This window comes from Melopsittacus undulatus, chromosome 5 (genome assembly GCF_012275295.1).
Source record: "Melopsittacus undulatus isolate bMelUnd1 chromosome 5, bMelUnd1.mat.Z, whole genome shotgun sequence".
NCBI classification, from domain to species: Eukaryota; Metazoa; Chordata; class Aves; order Psittaciformes; family Psittaculidae; genus Melopsittacus; species Melopsittacus undulatus.
The window spans coordinates 55,063,188-55,082,367 of record NC_047531.1 but is presented as its reverse complement, the minus strand read 5'-3'; the positions used below and the strand labels follow the sequence as shown (position 1 = coordinate 55,082,367).

The window sequence follows — 19,180 nt, the reverse complement described above, 5'->3', positions numbered from 1 at the left end:
ATCATGTATGCAAACAAAGCTGCCTCAACTCAGCACAGCACCATTCTTAACACAACTTTCCATACTCAGTATTCACAAAGGAATTGATCTGTTTAAACAAACAAACAAAAAAACAAACCCCAGAAAGGAGAAGTGCTGCAGGGGAAGGGCTCCAAAACAGCAATCATGAATCCAGACCCCAAGCTGCACTCAGACTGTGGACCAGAGCCTGATTTGCTTATCAAGGGGTTTGGCTCTTTTGTCAGGTCCTAAACCAGCAGAAAGTCTGATCTGTGGTCACATTTCAGCTGCACTGTGCCAGCAGATAGCAATTACTAAGGGTTGGCCATCACTTATACTTAACTTGGGCATCAAGATGTTTTCTTGGTCCACCTCTCATCATCAGTCAGTTACAGCATGAAGCCCAGGGTGTCTGCCTCTGGGTTAAAGCAAAGTAGCCTCCCATCTCCCTATGTTTAGGCCTTGGGTAAATCTCCCTCCTACCCCTTCTTGAAGAGCACTTTATGTTGGGGGCCTTCTGAGACAGATACCACTTGTAGTAGAGATGTCTGCAGTTTGCCAGTCTGTCACATAGGAGGGATGAAATAATTGTCTTTGTTACGTCAGTAGTATAGGGTGAGATCTCCACACCTTTAAAAATATATATTTATTTAACTAGAGAGGTGACATATCATCTCTATGTATTAGTTCATCTCATTGACTCATTCATGTCTAAGAATGAAATATTTTCTTGGGGATTTAAGGGAGGTTACCAACCAACTTTAAAAAAATGCCTTACAACCACTGCTTCTGTCAATACAGGAACACAAACTACATATACTTTCAATATACAAAACTCCACCCTCAAATTCACTGGTGAAGCGAGGGGGAAGAAAGAGAGAAAAGATTCGACAACCTTGCAGCAGCATTCAGCTTTGCTAAGTGTTCCATAGAATCTTAAATATTATATACAGTCTTTTTGAAAGGATATAAACTGGCTTCAGAGTTTGTGGAATTGTAGCACTAAAACCCAAAAAACAGTTCTAAGGAATAGTCTTTTGGCAGCATAGCAGGTGTCCAAAGTCAACAGTCACTTTTCTAGTATGTTTCCAGAGAAAAAGAGGATCTGTATAACCTTCTGCAGCTATCCAAGGAAGTCACCACTCCTCCTGGGTGGAGATTGCTGGAGATTGCGGTCCTTCTTGTTCTGGCTTTTCAGTAGCGGACTTTTTATTGCTACAGCAAGGTTTGAAGAGATGAGTGTCTATGAGAACTTCCCCAAAGCGCCCTTTGTAAATAATTCCACAGCAGACTTTTTGCCTGGAAGAAACGGCAGGGAGAGACACAGGTAGTTTGTGTGTGTGCATGTGTGTGTTTAGAATATAGAGGATTTACAGAAATAAAAAAAACAGTCTGACCCAAACCCTAACTTTCCTGAGCCTCCTGCTCACAGATAAGGAAAAAGCTACTCAGAGAGAAAACAAGTCTGTGTCTAAATTCGCAACACTGTTTTAAGAAAAATAAAAACCAACAAAATAATCCAAATCCAAACCCATGTCTATAGAAAACTACATCTCCCATTTTGCTTCCCAGGGAAGTTTCACATACCCAGCTATGTGAGCTGAACAAACCTTGACTACAATGCACCTGCAAACATGATTTGAGAGGAAGCAGCAAAGTCACAACAATTTCAATAAAGCAATAACTGAACAAGGGCTTACTGTGTCACAACAAGCAGTGAAAGGTAACAAGTTCATCAGCTCCCAGAAAATCTTGTGATTTTCCTACCTCTTAAGTGCAATTGTATTAGTATTTAGGGACATGGAAGGAGATGGGGAAAAATGCCTTAAACACATGGCATCTCTTTCCACGGACAGACAGACATTATATAATACTCTGCAACTTAAAATATATCCTTAAAACCAATGAAGTTCAGCAGAATCAAGCGCTGTATACATGAACTGCTACCTGCACAGAGCACACATTGTGCTGCTTTTTACCTTTTCCAATATGTGAGATCTAAAAAGGAGAAAACTGGTGTTCTGCTGGACCCAGCACTCATCTCTGTGTCAGAACCATCATCAGACTGGTTACTGTAACAGGGTGACTGAGCTGGAGAGGCACTTGAGGTGGTGCTGTGGGCATCGGAATCTGCAGGGGAAAGAATAAATACAAGAATCAGGACAGGCACCCAGTGACTCACCCTTTTCCTGACTATTAACAAGTCACATGTAAATAAGGAACAGAGAGACAGACTTTTTTTAATTAATAAGGAAAACCTAACAACAACCCATTTTTCACTTGCCCCTGCCAGTTTCAGTAGAGACTATCAGCATTTGGGAGACAGAGCACACAACCCATACACAAGGGAAAAAGAGGTTCAGGATGAGGCTTCAGTTCCTGGCTCTCAAGCATAACCTATGCTGGCCTTCCTTTGGAAAAGATCCTACTCTCGCTCTGGAATCACTGAAGATCCTTGAAGAGGATGAGGATCTGTGTTTCAGACCTAGTACTTTCTCACTGTAAATCTCCTTTCTTACCCATCCAGTTGCAAAGCTCTTCTCGTTAATGCAACAGGTTGAGCTTTTGCTGGATCGAGACTATGAACTACGGACTCTGTGCAGACACACAGCTCAACAGAGGGTCTACTTGCCTACCTTTACAGTTATTATCCCTGGTAACACAGGTAGATCAAGTACAACACACTGAATGAGGAGATACAAGCCCTTTGGGTCAGGACCTTTACTGATTCTTTAGAGCACTCTTCCTTCAGGCCAGGTAGGATAATTGGAAGAGAGAGAAGACCAGGTCAGTAACAGGTAAGAGGCTGGAAGGTTTGCTTTAGAGGAAAAACCTGAAGTACTAGCATGTATTTAGAGCATAACTGGCAGATGGCTTTGCGAAAGCTATGAATCCAAAACTATTTGAAGAGCCTAAAAGCTGGTGCAAGGAAATCACTAAGAATGGCAGAGGAAGGTGTAAGGAAACTATAGAGAGGAAACATAGCATGAATTTGAAGCCAGAGGGAAAAATCTGGGTTAAATAGAAAGCCCTGGTTGAAAACATGTTTTGAAGAAAATGGTTGATAGAGCTAGGAACAGAACACTGCTTCTTGGGAAAAGAGCTGAAATGGCCATAGTGCATTACTGAGAGCAGGGGGAAGCCTCTTCCAACTTTAGTTTCAGTGAGTCTTGCCCAAGAAGGTCTTCCTAGAGACACATCATTTAACCGTGGGGCATAAGCTTATTGCCTACAATTGCCTACACTTTCACGCCTGGCTTACCATTCCCCCCACTGCTTCCCCACTTCTGCCTCACAGCCCACACTGCACACCAGCTCTTCCTCCTCATTCCACCCCCTTCCTGAGCCCGTGGAGTAAAGGAGAGTGTGAGAACAGTGAGTGTCCAAATGTGTAAGCATACAACTGAATTTAGGTGGTGATTCAGCTCAGCCAGTTAACAGTAAGCTACACTAGGGGAGGCTAAAGTTTATTGCCAAAATCCATTTCTATCCACTTACTGTGCCGCTTAAATTCCTTCTGCAGTTTGCTGATTTGATTGCTCTTTATTCTGCTTCCAGAGAGTGTTTTCATTTTCTTTGGTTTCATTGTTGTCTTAAGACTGGGTCCAGCCCTGGCATCTACCACCTAGAACACAGAAAATGCATGCATAACACTTCTGCGTCATGCCCAGATATTGCCCTAATCAAAATACATGCACTGACCTAGCTGAAGATGTTCAAAACCAATTTAGTTAAACCAAAGCAGTTCTGTGCACCCACACTCACATGTTTTGTTTGTATCTGCTTTGCAAGAGGCTGAGTCTGTAGGAAAATGCAGTAAGCTAGCTTTAGCTTAAAAAGCACATTCAGTTCAACTTCAGCCTTTCTCCTATTTCTGGAAAATTCAGTTTAGTTAGACAACATTTGTTTAAGCCAATGCAGGTTCAGTTAAGAGTGTCTGCCAAGCATTTGCCCTGGAAATCATCAATGTAACTTCTGAATAAAAGCAGTGGTAGCAACAACCATAGTTCTGGTTCCCATTCCCAACAAGGTTTCTTGAATAAAGATTATAACATACACAAAGAATTCTGATGATCTTCCCAGCCTTAAGCCCAAACTGAATTAGCTGTATCAAAACAGAATATATGAGTGGCAATAGCTGCAAGATATTAGTCATTGTAATCATCTGACTAAATGACATTGATGTATGCGTTGCTCAAGCAAGTTACCTTGCTTGTTCAAACTATTTTAAAAAAGCAACCAATTTTGGATAGAGGCCAAATCTGAAATGTTTTGAGTGTCATAAGAGACTTTTGGACCAAGTTGTGAGCCTGTGAAAACAAGGAATTACATGGTAAGTTAGTCTGTGACTCCACCCCAGGCTTGCATAATCACCATTTGCACGTAAACCAAAGACAGGTAAGAGCCATGTAACAGGAAATACTCCAGAAATGACTTTTGAGATGCTGAGGGTGGGAGGAGAAACAGGAAACACCAAATTCTCACTAGCACCTCCCCTCTCTAACAGGATGGACTAAAGCACAGACTAGTTAGTTTTGGGGTGGAGAAGAAATAAATGACTAACGTGATTCCAGTTTTTTTTGGATCCTGCTGGCAATTTTTTCCATCTTTTCACCAAAAGGACACAGGCATTGCAAATGTCTCCTGAGCGGGCCTCGTGGAGCCTGGTAAAGGAAAAAAGCAAAAGCCACTTAACAACAGTTAATAAACGCACACCTCCGCCTGCTAACAGCAAGCAGCATAAAAATTGCTGGACAAGAAGGGGGTTCTCATGTTCTCATTTTTGGGCATGGTAATTCACCTGGGATACTCAAACACTGAAGTTTAAAGACCAAGCTTCACTTTCAAAGCACTCTTCCATACAGAAATAAAAGATATTGTAATCTGCTTCCAGAAGGGCACTAAAAACAACAGTCTCACCACCCTTCAAAAACATTCCACACCAAATCCAAAAAACAACCCCAAAAATACCACCCCCCAAAAAAACACCCACTCAACAGTTCCAGTGGGTTGGCTGGTTGGCTTGGAGAAGGAGGGAGGAGGAATAATCATATTCCTTGAATGTACATTTGGAAACAGACTTCAGAGATCCAACAAAAGCTTATTCAGCTCTTAACTTTCTCACATAGCCTCACGGATGAGTAACAAATACCACCTAACACACTCCCGCATAAGCGTAGGATAAGGTTTCAGAAGCAGCAGTCACTGGAATGACAGCAATACTTGTTCCCTTTAACAAGCTTTTTTCAGAAACCATTTCTACTGCTAATCCATGCTAAAAGGAATATGAAGGGGATACACTGCAGAATTTTTCAGCTATTTAAATGGGAAGACTTTGAAGCATTTATAGATGAATGGAGCAGGCTCAGATAAGCCATTATTTGCTCAGTGTTAAGACTGCATTTTTACCTTGGCAAACATATTTCAGATAGCACAAGACCAAAGGCCCTGGTATACTGCAAGCTTCTTTGTTATAGTTAACAACAAAAAAAAGCAATGAGTCTTCGCACAGCCTTTCCACTGTCAAGGACAGGAGCAAAGAAACATGATAAGGAAAACTGTCAGCACTAGCTTTATGTACAAAATCCATGGTAAATACAAACCACTATAAAGCTGCACATGAAAGGAGCGTTTCTTGAAAAAGGGAGGAGAGAGAAATATTTCTAAAGATTGCAAAGATTTACATACATAAAGTTAAGCACTTGAGACAGAGAAGCAATATTGGCATGTATATATAGTTTTTAATACAGTGCATGAAAGTTCCTCTTGGGCTGAAGATTTTGATGAAAGGTCATGCAACAAGACTGGAAAGAAAAAGCAGAAAATAGCTATTGATAACACTGACTTCTTCCAAGGGAAGTGGTTTCATGGAAAATTACAGCTCAAGTAGGAGAAATTCTTATACCTCAGGGGGAAAAAGAAATTAATAAACAAAGTAAAAAATAATCACAAGCTATCACAGAAGAATTTGCTTTGCTGACATTCAGGGACACAAATTTATATGGAATTCCAAAGTTCTTAGAAGGTTATGTCAAATAAGTTTAAATACTTTCTTATTTTACCAGCTGCTATGACCTGTAGTCCTAAGAGCTGGTAAAAGAAATCACTGGTATTTACAGTTTTTCTTACTGATGCTTTCAAGTAACATCATATGCAGCATTAGCTAATTGGAAAGTTAATTATCAGATGCTCACTTTCCATCAGAATGCATTTCCAATGGGAAGTTTAATATCACGTTGATATGCCTTATTTGAGCAAAGACAGTGACACTTTAAACAGGGCACCCTGCATAAACCCTGCTGGAACTGCTAAACATTTACTCACCAAGCTTTGCCTAACACCCTTCAATCTTCAGAGCCACAGAAAATCCCCAGGTACCCGTGTTGTTTACCACCTTGTGTGGGAATTTACACCTTCCTAAGGAACAAGTGCAAAATGCATAGTCTGAGAGAAGTCTAAATAAGTCCCTGCATGTGCTGCAAGATGGGAGAGGCACGAGACTGACCCTTCACTGTTAGGAACTACAGCAGCTCATCACTGGCAGCAACAGTAAAATCAAGAACCAAATGGTACCATACACAGCAGCAGATGCAGCCCCTCCTGGCCTGCCCAGGAAAGTTGTGAAGAGGTTGAAGCCAGACTTTCCCAATTACACACCTCTGCTAACTTAACCCTTCAGTCTTCCAGAGTAAGAGAGACAGCATGTGAGGCTCATAGCTTGGGGATCTACACCATAACTGACCATGATGTTGACTAAAGAAATAATCTTACCCAAAACAATTCTGGAAATCTTTTTCATAACGCTTGCTGTCAGTGAAACGAGAACTTGAAGACTTAGCTCTGCAAATACAGCAGCCCTCTATACTCCGATACATCTTCGGTTTGTGAAAGCCAAACATCTTTTCCTCCCAGCTGTAGCCTGTGAAAACAAAAAGGAGCTAGTGTTACTTATCACTGTTAGGTACTGAAGGAAAAACCTTGGCAGTTCACTGGACAAAAGTAAATTATTATTCGGGATGGGAAATTGATAGATTAGGCCATAACTTTATCCTGCACTGCCTTAAAATAGCAGATGTACCTGGAATGTACTGTCTTATTAAAGAAAAAATAATTAACATCAGCTGGAGTGTTAAGCAATAGCCAGCAAGACTCATGACAAGCTCATCACTGCACAGTTCTACTCTAAGGGCACATCTACAACAGCACAACCCAGAGGTGTGAGCGCAGCTGACTTGGCTAATGAAAGCCCTATGTACGTGGTAAAACAGGCTGCAGGACAGGCCATGTGATCCTGCCCAAGCCCTGGGTCACTGGAACTTCCTCATCATCACCACCGGTGTTTGGTGGTAACAGCCCTGCCAAACTTTGTCGAAAGTGAGTAGGAGTAGAGCTGCAGCCATACCTCCAGGCTGCAGACATACCTGAAAAGCGGCTCTAAAAACAGCAGCGTGGAGTCCCACCCAGGCCTTGGTGGCCATGTCTGCACTGCAGGACCCAGGAGCACTTCTCCATTCTCAGGCCTGGCTCCATGTCAGCACAGGCTCAGTTCTCGCCCTCCCACCTTCCCTGCCCTGCTTTCCATGGGAAGGAAACCTAGCTAGAAAAGGGTTGGGAAGCAGGACCCTGGGGCACATTTCAGCATGCACCTACCACACATCCCAGCCACTGCCAGTGATGCCGGAGCAAAAGGTACTCCCATTTACAGGGAAGTTGTTTCTTTTTAATCACCAGCTCCGCAAAGCCAGTCACAAAGCCAAAAGCCATGCTGCTCTTAGAGGTCTGCCTATCCTTTTTGGTACCTGAGCTGGGATTTGCCATCAGAGCAGTAACATACAGTGGAGGTTTTCCAGGCCAAAACTTTTAATGCTGGTTAAAGTGAACTTACCGCAGCCATTATGACAAAGACCCTTTCAACACATGATTCTGCGATTCTGTGTCCCCAGCACCAAATTGCTTCTCCCCAGGCATCCGTCACTCCCCAGTGCAGACACAGTCTGACATGGCGCAAGAAGCTGTCAGAGCAAACGGAGCTCCCACAGCGCTTCAAAAACCAAGCAAAGCTGGTGCTTTCCTGGCACTGAGCCTGGGCATACAGCAAGTCCTCACATGCCACACAGCATCTGTCTCATAACATAGGCAGGGACCATTCTAAGATGTCTCTTAGACCATGGCGCAAGGTCTGCCTCAATCACCCACTGCAGGGAGCAAACAGCCAGCGCTGCTGCTTATCACACACTAATGCTCAGAGAGGGAACAGGCCACCTGCTAAAGGAAGTTCTATGAGAATTAGGTTCCCACTGCTGAGAACTTCTGCTTTTAAAAAGAAGCAAAATCAGATGAAGCCACACAAATAATACAAGGTTTCTCCCTCTTCCTTTAACAAAAGGCCAAGTTGTTATGTTCCCGTAAAACTTAACAGAAAGCCACCTCTCCTCTGCTCAAATACTAATGAAAAACCCAGTAGGTCAGGCAGGACTTTCTAGAAGGCAGCATCTCCACCGCTTGTAGGTAAGTCTGGCAGAGGGAGCTCCTAGTCATTCTTAGTCCCAGGGACTTTGAGGTGCCAGCAACTCAACTTGGGTATAGGTACCTTCCACCTGCAGAAATGCAAGGGATGCAATTCCAATATCCTCCAGAAGAACAGAGAAAATTAACCTGAAATCTTCAGTATACAGCCCCAAGACTTGCCACATCATTACAAAAGAGAAAAAAATAAACTGAAAAGCAGGTTCAACTGAGGCCAAAAACATGCTTCCACAAAACAACTGTAGCTACCACTGTGCTTACCCCACTGACAGACACGGGGTGTGAGAGGAAGAAGATCCCTCATATTTCTGTGGCACAGCACCACAGCAAAAGCTAGTGAACAACCCAAGCCTAGTCACTGTCCTCCAAAAGTGAAACTACACTCCAAAGAGGAAGATCAAAGCATGACAGCACTGCAAAATAAACAGACAAGGTTCCCAGGCTCCTGAGAACAGAGAACCAAAGATTTTATTTAAATTAAATACTGTTGGTTAATGCTCTCACACAAGATCCATGAGGGAACCCATATCCATCTGAAAGTGTACACGTTTACATTTCCATCTAGCATGTAGTTAAATGTGCCCACTTAAGGCTGTGTCTCCTTGCAATTACCACTGCACAAACACATAGGAAAGACACAAGTCAACTCTCCAAATAGCTTGTCTTGACCAAACCCCTCACAGAGCCTGTTGACAGCAAAGGACATATGCAAGCTGATCACTAAGGAGATCCTCCAGGCTTAGGAGAGAGAGACAGAGGGACTCTATCTTCCCCTCCCTCCTGTCCCAACTCACACTATTTGCAGAGGCTTCAAGTACTGTACTCTCTCCTTTGTGCACATTTGCAGTGCGAGTAGCTCATCTAGGGCTAGGTTTTCCCAGGAATGACTTGTGCAAATATCCAGCAAAGTTATCCCGAATGTTGCCAGACTTCTTAGCAGATGCTGAATGGGCCTGTTGAGGAATGGACAGACTCTGAACTATATTTGGATATGTTTTCAGGGACATGTAGCAAATTAGTACACAGGCAAATCAGGTAAGTATCCCTGGGCTGTCAAGATAAATAAACAACAGAATGTCTAGGCAAATAATTAAGAGTATGTATTTTGTTTCTTAGCATCCTATGCGCTTCTTCAAGAGACAGTCTCTTGAGGACACTGTGTTTAACAAGCCTTTAGAGATCCAACAGCATGTTCACATGGGAATTTTCAACTACAAAACAGAACCTTGAGATTCTGTCTGACCATCCCAATGTTAGGTCCACAGTCTGGTACTTCAGAAAGTTAAGAGATGAGCTCCAGACACAAGGTTCATCAGTGCTACAAAACTTAGACAGCAAGAACATCTTGGTTGTAACAGGGCAAGAGGCAGAACTGATATTTACAATGTGATTTACTTTCTAACCCTGTTTCTTCCAGAAATCCAGACACTGGTGAGATGATCTCTGTCACCAGCTGGTATTTACACCACAGCAGAACAAGATGCATGTTTTACAAGTAATGTTCTGGCAAAGACTGGCATCAGACTTATATTCTGAAAATATTTTGTTTTGCATCGTTGCTGCCATTCTCACAGGAGCAGCCTTTCAACACCATCTTTCAATAGAAGGGAAACTAGTGCCATCTGTTTCCCACTTGATGAATGGTCAGCAATGGTATTAACATATATCATGCCTGAATGGGGAAGAGCTAGTAGCAAAACCACAAGTAAAACACATTTCTCCAACAACTGCATCTAAGTGCAGTTATAAATGGAAGGCGTCAGTCCAGTAACACATTTAATCCTAAACAGTTGCCATTTGACCATTATACACTAAATATTCTGTCAGCTGGAGAGCTTAATAGCTAGCATGTACTTAGAAGTATGTATGACTGTGCTCTTTAAAAGGTTTTACTTGAAATCTTTGCAATTTAGATCTCAAATTAGAATGAGGGAGTTAGACCACTGGCCATCAACACCAACACCTGAACCTCAGCTGCAGAAGTTTAACCACGTGAAACTCGGGACATGTAAGAAAAGATGGCAAGTTGGAGTGAAGTAACGGCCATAAAAGTCAGAGCGTTACATTATATAATTTTGACAAATTTATGCATGCTGCTAAAATACATGATTTCTTTTAAATCAGCAGTTGCACGGAAGTGAAAGGGACAGTTCACCGGCAAATAATCAGAAATCCAAGGGAGCCTATTTGTCATTCTGCAGAAGCAAAGATTCACCTGCACTAGGAGGGGAGCAGATTTCCCTAAGTCAGGAAAAAGTGGTCCCCTTCTTCCCCGGTCTCCCTGCAAAAGGAGAAGTTTCTGTTCCCCCAGGTTCTGCTTTAAACAACTGCTTTAGCAAACAACTGCTTTAGAGCAAGCTAAATGGACTCAGAAAAGACTGCAGGAAAAACCTCTCTCCATCCCTCTGCCCTCTCACTTCTGGAAAAGCAGCATCAAAAAGATTTGTCTTGCAGAAAAAGTCAGACAACAGTAAAGCAGGTGGTGAATAAAAACAAAAAAGACAAAACAAAAAACCCAACCTAACACACCCTGCTTATTACATTTCTGAAAGGCTGGCATAAAGCAGCATGCATCATATGCATGTGAAAATGGTTTCATGCTTTTGTTACCTGTCAGGACTAGAATTTGGTGCTTAGCTTTCCTTCCAAATTTAATTTGATGATCTAAATTAAATAGAGGTATTGCTTCAGATGCTAATTAAGTTTTCAAGTTAGGGGAGAACTTGTGAACTCTTTTAAAGTAAGAAAAGGTGAGCCCCTTTCATTTGCTTTTCCAGATTCCTTCTGCATTCTTTCTGATCACTCAAGAAGAATGAAAACCCTTTATAATGGAAAGGAAGAAATTCCTAGAAGACAGGCATGCCTGCATTTATAACACAATCATCAGGCCAGTTGAAGGAACATGTTCACCTGCTTCTTGCAAAGCTGAAAGAGAAATTTTCCCTGGAGTTATGGGAGAGCAGGATGCCAGCCTGACTACTCGACTACTCGGTACCTTTGTCTCTTCCCATCTCCTCTGACCCTGGATCATTCACTCTCTGTGCAACTCAAAACTGTCAGTGTATCACCAGAGAGGAAGATAACCCTGCAAATAATTTGATTTCTCCTTCTGTGTACAAAACAGCCTTGGCACAGCCTCCCTGAAATTGGGCCACAGAAAAATATGATCTAGCCTGCATACATTGATGCACCAAGTTCCTGTCAGTAAAAATGTCAGTGTTCATCTCTCCAGCATTGCATTGGAGCTAAGAAACATAACCAAACCAGTACTTTATTTTCTTTTAAAGGAAAAAACAGACATGCCTTAATATACAAAGAATAAACGTGGCTCTGGCTTTTACATCTGCAAGTGCATACACCCAGGCACATGCACACACACGAAAAATGCTTCCAGAGCTGTCTATGGCGCCAGAAGCAGTTGCTGGTCTTGCTAATAAATTCTTAGGCCTGCCCCTCTGCTGAAATAAACTGCAACACCTCTATTGAAAATCAACTGTAGGACAGAGAAATGTACATCAACAGAGGAGCTGATCTATACCAGAGACTGAATATAAACATACCTCCCCTTGAGTTTACATGCTGCAAAAAACTTTGGCATAGAAGTTAAAACTGGACCCCAGAAAAGTGTATTTGAACATGCCCAAAGCCAGAATGCTCCAAGGAAGTAACATAACAAGCTAAAGGGAGTAACCTGAAAATGCAACTTCAGTATTCACAAAAAAAACCCCACATTTTTTACACTGTCAACTGTCCTTATAGCTCAAAACACGGACTAATTTCCAACAACCAGAACCTTGGAACTGTGTACACTGTACACTATTCTGATCCCCTTTATCCTCAAATTTTCCTTCCACTTCCCTTCCTTTCTCCACCCAGAACAACGTTACTTGTGGGAAAGCTGTATTTGGCCACTACAGCCCAGACACATCTGAATGAAGCAGTATCCTGTGGAGTTTTCACTTGATGAGCTGAGCAAAATCAGTTAAAGGTCAAAACTCCATCTTCAGGGATCTTTCTCTCTGCCAAAGTAAGTAACTCACTTCTTTGCTGGTAGTTGTCTGTAGCCACTGTTTTGTGCTCAGTGCTAGAGTGCAATCTTAGCAACTGGCAGCAACTACCAAGCATATAAAAAAGTCAAACTGGATGTTTCTGTCACATGTCTGAGTCTCCACAGCATCCTGGCTGGGTCACAAAGCTGTTCTGAGTGAAGTTTTCAGAAGCAGTCAAGTCACAAAGGAACCTACCTACCTGCTGATCTTCAGAGGGAAATAAGTACCTAAACCACTTAGACAAGAGAAGTGAAAGGCTAAGCCACTTGGGTGTTCCTCCGAACTGCCATGTGGTTAGTGCTTCAAAAGGGATAGGCCAAAGCATGAAAACAGTAATCAGTAATATTTGCATGGGGGGAAGGGAAATCCCAAACCAGTCCCAGCTGCAGACATTCCATCTTGAAAGAGGGCTTCCCCCCAAAAAGTCCTGTCCTACTAATACCCCACTCTGCCTGAGCAGAAGACCTGCGAGGAAAACCTGAGATGTTCTCAAGCAAGTGATGGAGTTCAGTCTGTGTTGTCTGAGTGCAGTCACTGCAACTGTTATGATGCTGTCTGCAACCACCTGCTACTAAAAAAGCATCATAGACACTTGAGATCATGAGACACTAAACAGTTTGGGGGCTTTTCATTTTTTAAAGAGAGTAACATACCTGATGGGGATTCAAACAGAAGCAGCAGTAATTATTTGGCAGAAGAGCTATAGTGACTTCATTTAAAAGGATATATTTCCATGTCCTTAAGTAATATTATTGATCATTTCACTTAAACTGAGCACGTTCTACAGAAATGCTGAGGTACAAGTTATGAAATGGAGTCCACCCCATGCATTCTGCTTAACCACTCAATCTTCAAGCCCCAGCTCACTAGCTGCTGCTTTCTGCTAAAAAGCAAGTGCTACAAGGAGTGCAAGTCTGAAGAACTTGGTTGTCTAGTAGGACTGTCTGTGTGTCATGTTGTTATGAAAGAGGTACAAAGCATCAGGTGCTAAGAATAAATGCAAAGCAGAGTTTGGTGACACAGAGTTGTTCAGCAAGTGTTGTTTATTTTTAACCTGTGTGAACTTATCAGCTCATCTAATACCTTCTGAGAAATAAATGATGTTTTCTTTTTAAAGGAAAGACTGAAATTGTAGGCAATCAGCTTCTGTTTGGGAATCTCTGGGCTGGGAGAAGCAAGGAGGAATTTTTCCCAGAGGCTCTGGCACTCAATCCCACCTACTTCAGTGGGAGCTGGATGCTGCATGCCTGTGGGGGTATTTGAATATCCCACGACTTGTTACTTGCTGATTCTCTACCAGAGATCACAGATCCCAAGAAACCTGGAATTTACCTGGATGCCAAAGGAGCTCAGCTTCCACTGATGTGAGCAGAAAGGCATCCAGTTCACTGTCTGTCCTTACTCTGCAGGCTTTGTGCAACCTTTTCCCCTTCATTGAAGAAACAGCTGTGAACTGCATGGTGAATCTAACCCTGTGCAGACTGGGGAGAAAAGGGGTTTCCACAGCACTTACCCTGCACAGTTGACAGTCAGTCTCACCTTTGGAAGCAAGCACACAGTAGTGAAGGGATCTGCTGAGCAACAGTCACCCTCCTGGCTTGCCTTCTAAAAGGGTTAAGCAGATGCTTTTATGGTTGTCAACCTACCACCTTCCACGAGTGCCAACTTAAAATTCAAAACGAAAAACAGGCGAGCATTATAGTCGGGTTGTGCTCAAGTACGCTGCTCAGCCTCCACCACAGATGCGATGCCGTGGAAGTTCTGAGCAGAATTCAGGAACCTAGGCCTTCCCCTCTCCCTGCCCACAAGGGAAGGGTGGCAGAGCAAGAAGCACACAGCTGCAGGTTGAAAGACAGCATCCTGTACCAGCTGCCAAAAGAACAACAGGAGCGGGGAACAGCTATAAACTTACTTTTCTTTCCTACAATTCTAATGATTATTGGATAATTCGGGTCGAAAGGACTGCCGACCAGCAGACTGCTGGGGACAAAGCTCTCAACAGGACGCACTGGGAACGTTCCCGCGCAGGAGTTGAGGGAGCCCCGGGACAGGTAGGATTCAGACCAGCTCGCTGCGCTAAGGCACAGACGAGTGAACAACAGGTTTAGCAGGTCTCTTTAAATCCCTTTAGCTACACGCATCCGGAGTTGTGTGTACGAGAAGAGACGCCAACTTTTATCTCATGAAAGGGAGATCGCGACTGGGAGCATTCCGCTGCCTCAAAACTGCAAGTTAACAAAGGATAAAATAACTCCGAGACAGGGATGAACGCGGGCTCCAGGTGGAGCCTGCTCTCGCTGCTCCCGCAGCCGCCCGGACAGGCGCAGCGCAGTTGGCCGGGAGGCGGCGGCCGCTTTCCGGGAGCAGAGCACCGCGTGGCGGGGCCGCGCTCCCGCCCGTTACCGCCGGCTGGGGGCCGCGGCTGGCGGAGGCGCGGCAGCATCGGGAACAAAGACTCCCCCCTCTTCTTTCCCGGGGCGGACGACCTACTTTCGTGGGCGGCCCCGCCGGTCAGGTGGAGCGGCGGGAGTGCACAGGCTGGCGGCCCCAGCCCTCCCCCATCGGCGGGGCTGCCAAGCGCCCAACTTGCCGAAAGACTAATATAATTAAAAGCGAATTAAAAGGGCGTAGGAAGGGGAGGAAAGCCCCGAGCGCGGAGCAGAGGTGGGCGCTGCGAGGCGGCCCCGGGCTGCAGACGCCGCCCCACCACGCGGTCTCGGTGCAGCCGCCCCATCCGGCGGTAAGCAGGGATCGAGCAGCAACAGCCCCGCAGGGCACCCCGACCCCCTGTCCCGGCAGCTGATGGAGGCCTCCCACCACTACCTCCCCCTTCAGGGACCGGTCCCGTCCCCTTGCCACCCGTCTCCCCGGCCTCACTCCGCGCTGGTTCCTCATGGCTCGGCCCTGACGTAATTCAAACATGGCAACAGTTGTACTTCAAAGGGCCGTCGCAGACCTCCCAGCAACGCGGGCACGCCGCGGCGCGGGCAACACGGACACCCCCCGAGACCCTGTTGCAGCCCCGGGGTGGTCAGCGAGGCTCGCCCGCCCGCTTGCATCGCTGTGTGCAGGAGAACGTGTATGCACCCAAAGTTTCACCGCTCCTCCAAAAGTCCTCCAAAACCGGCAACCAGCAGCTAAAAACCGCCTCTCACCACGGGACGAGTTTTATCCCACCGACATCCCCCCGGGCTGAGGTCCATCCCCCCCCATACAGAGAGAAGCCCTGTCCCCGGCGCGCTGGGCGCCGCAGCACATGCGAGCCCTTTGTTTTCCCTGCAGCCGGGCGCTGCCTACGTGCCGCGCCGGGGGCACGCCGGCAGCTCCAGCCCCAGCCTCGCAGCCGCAGCCCCGGAGAAGCCGGGAGCTAAAACTTGCTGGCGCCGGGCGCGGGCATCGCCTGCCGTGGCCAGGAGCGGCTGCCACTCGCGCCGCGCGGCGTGAGCGACAGGACGCCATCGCCGCCCGCCCGCCGCGCGTCCCCACACCGGCAACGCCGCGCACCGGGCCGGTGGCGGTGCGCCTGCTGATGTGGAGAAGGCCCCACACCACGACCGATGCGACCGGCAGCACGTGTCACGCCAGGCTGCAGCCGCACGTTTTCCCCGTCTCCGGACGCGCACGGCGCTTGACCGCAAACACTAGCGATAACGAGAACTAAAACCAGCGTCTCCCTCTCCGTGCAACACGGAGAGCAGGGACAGCGGGCACTGCCGTGCTCCCACTCCTTCCACCACCCTGCCGGCAGCAACTCGTGCGTGCCCGTGCTACAGGTGTGCGGCGCGGGGCGCGACGGAGCCGCACCTGCGACACCCGCGTAGCAACGGTGGAACCCGGCCAGTGGGACCGCGTGGCGAGGCCTCGGGCACGGCTCCGTGCAGCCCCGCCACCGCCGGGCGGCCCCGTTTACTTAACGCACCCCACAGCTAGTATCCACTTTTGGAGTTAAATGGCCAGGTACCGGTCTATGCGTCTTCCTCGAAACTTAAGGCTTTAACCGTACGTGAGGACGGGACATGACGGCGGTTAGAGTTCTCAGGCAGAGTCCGCAACAACGCGGGAGGCGTCTCCCCCGGCCACCCAAGCACCTCCTTTAAACTCCACTAACTGAAGCAAAGATGGAAAACGCCGCTCACGGGAGCCATGCGTGTCAAACTGTTTCAGGAGGCAAAGTCTTTTTGCCGCTACAGAACTGCGCGCAGACTGAGGGATTAACTTATGTTTAACAGAAACCACCAGCTACTAGGGAAACAAAAAAAAACCCAACACAAAAAACACCAACAAACACCTCAGTGCTGACCCAAACCCCAACCAAGCGAACAAACACAAAATCGCGGTTCAAACCTCACGTTCGCTCTCAGCTTTGCTTTTTCCTCTCCTTCTCTCTTAAGCAGAAAGAAGCCACTCACCGCGCTCCTGCGTCCACCAACAGCCGTGCTGTGCGGTGCGCGGCCGACCCTCACTCTCCGAACTCTACCGGACAGCCCGAGCGGGCGGGCGCGCGAGAGACAGCGCACCACCCCCCCGCCACCTCCTGTCTCCGCCCCTCCCGCCGGCAGCCGCCACTCTGCGCATGCGCCATTCCCACGGCTCCATTCTACTCAATCAAGCCCTCTCGCTTTGCGCGCCCCATTGTCCTTTTAAGGGAGAAAGGCCGCGCGGGAAGCCTGGGAGGAGGAGGAGGAGGAGGAGGAGGGGGCGGGGGTGTTGCCCATTGTGACGGCAGCGATGACTTCACGCACGCGGCCCGCTCCCCCGGCCCGCCCCCAACCGGCGGTGGGCGGCACCCGGGCACCTGCCTGCCGGGAGGAGCAGCGCGGGGCGGGGTTACAACGGCCACCTCCCGAGGCGTCAGGCGCGCTGCAGCCCAGGGAACAGGGCGGCACACGACACACTAACCTGTATCAGAAGTAGCGGGGCAGCAGGGCCAGGGCAGTGATCGTCCCCCTGTACTGGGCACTGGTGAGGCTGCACCTCGAATCCTGTGTTCAGCTCTGAGCCCCTCACTACAAGAGAGACATTGAGGTGATGGAGCTGGTCCAGAGAAGGGCAAGGAAGCTGGTGAAGGGTCTGGAGCACAACTGTGATGAGGAATGGCTGAGGGAGCTGGGGGTGTTTAATCTGGAGAAGGCTCAGTGAGGGTTTTTATCACTCTCTACAGCTGCCTGGAGGGAGGATGGAGAGAGGAGGTGGCTCATCTTTTCTCCCAAGTAACAAGCTATAGGAAGGGGTAACCCTTAAGCTGTGCCAGAGGAGGTTCAGGCTGGGTATTTCTTCACAGAGAGGGTGCTTGGGCATTGGCACAGGCTGCCCAGGGCAGTGGTGCAATTGCCATCCCTGGGAGTGTTCAAAAACCATGTAGATGAAGCCATCAGTGACACGGTTTAGTGGTGAACTTGGCAGTCCTGGGGTAAAAGTTGGACTTGATGATCTTAGAGGTTATTTCAACCTAGCTGATTTTGTGAAACATCAGCACCATGAAGGCAGCACTCTTCTAAGTGTGGCCCAACTGCTGTTTTTAACATCACCCAATAGCAACAACTAGTGCGTTTTCTATGCAAAGTGTGTCTGGGCTCACACTAGAGGCACCAGCGCTTGACCTTTGCGGTGGCTCATAGCTTCTGGCAGCAAGAGGGAATGTTTTGTGCTGGTCTTGGGAGATTTCTTCTCCACATATGGTTCATTCTATGTACTTTAAAAAATCACCAGCAGTTCTTGGGAGTTTTTCTTGCTGAGTCAGAATGAGTGATGTAAAAATTCACATCACTGCAACCTCTGCTTCCCATTCTCTGGTGTGGTTTAAGAAGAGCTGCTTCATGAAACAGCTGATGGGGTACGTTGAAATAGGCTTCCTTTAAAAACTAGCAATGTCAGAAGGATTAGGCCATGATGTACAAGGGAACACTTGGTTAACAACAGCACCATTACAGCCTGTAACTACAATACAAGTGTAAACTGCTCCCTCCCAAGCTTCTGGTCAAACCCAACGGGAGCATGAATCATAGAATCACTGAATGGTCTGGGTTGGAAGGGGCCTTAAAGATAATCTTTAAAATAATCTAACAAGTTCCAACCCCCTGCCATGGGCAGGGACACCTTCCATTAGACCAGGTTGCTCAAAGCCCTGTCCAACCCTGCCTTGATGCTGCATTTCCAACTATTCAAAAGATAAAAAGTTACTCACAGAATAAACAACAGCACAGACACTACATGCAGTTGTTGACCAATACTCAAAAATATTAAAAATATTGAGTGTTTCTATCACAAATTTTTATCCTGGTAATGACCTTTTGGGTCTAACCCTAATTCAGGCACAGATTAAGCAGCTCATGGAGAGCTCTTGCTGAAAGGATCTGTTTACTCCCCACAGCAGCACTAGCTAACCTTGGTGGGAGAAGGGGGGCAGGTTTCCAGGAGAGCAGGACCATCTGCTTTTCCTTAAGTGAGTCGGAGCACCTCACCTCATCTCTACCTGATTGTAAATCCTTGGTAACTCTACAGCACCTCCTCCGTCAGCACGGCAAAACCGGTCCATCTGGGCATGAGGCACAGCAGGATTTCTCTCTCACAAGGAAGTCTGTAGGTTTATCTGTGGGGTGGTTGTT

At 46.6% G+C, this 19,180-nt stretch overlaps 1 protein-coding gene across 6 annotated transcripts; it reads right to left on the bottom strand.

Moving 5' to 3' along the window:
• Positions 1-606: 606 nt before the first annotated feature.
• SINHCAF (SIN3-HDAC complex associated factor) lies at positions 607-17,084 on the bottom strand. 6 transcript variants are annotated; one of them, XM_005144385.3, is made up of 6 exons: positions 16,985-17,084; positions 6,772-6,919; positions 4,565-4,664; positions 3,499-3,625; positions 1,980-2,130; positions 607-1,299 (listed from the first exon to the last, which is right to left on the bottom strand). In XM_005144385.3, exons 2-6 carry the CDS (start codon positions 6,897-6,899, stop codon positions 1,137-1,139), a joined length of 669 nt encoding a protein of 222 aa, XP_005144442.1. In that variant the 5' UTR covers positions 6,900-6,919; positions 16,985-17,084; the 3' UTR covers positions 607-1,136. The 6 variants fall into 6 exon arrangements, with proteins under 6 accessions (XP_005144442.1, XP_030900826.1, XP_030900822.1 ...); XM_031044966.2 differs by lacking the exon at positions 16,985-17,084 and adding an exon at positions 16,920-16,937; XM_031044962.2 differs by lacking the exon at positions 16,985-17,084 and adding an exon at positions 16,495-16,624.
• Between the last annotated feature and the right edge of the window lie 2,096 nt (positions 17,085-19,180).

Bases quoted from the DNA above. Each gene is read 5' to 3' on its own strand.
- SINHCAF (XM_005144385.3), bottom strand. From the start codon at position 6,899: ATGTTTGGCTTTCACAAACCGAAGATGTATCGGAGTATAGAGGGCTGC. The intron at 3,626-4,564 runs GTTAGTCATTTA...TCTGTGTTCTAG, and splicing joins CCAAAAAAAACTGGAATCAC to GTGGTAGATGCCAGGGCTGG. The intron at 1,300-1,979 runs GTAAAAAGCAGC...CGTTTCTTCCAG, and splicing joins GATCTCACATATTGGAAAAG to GCAAAAAGTCTGCTGTGGAA.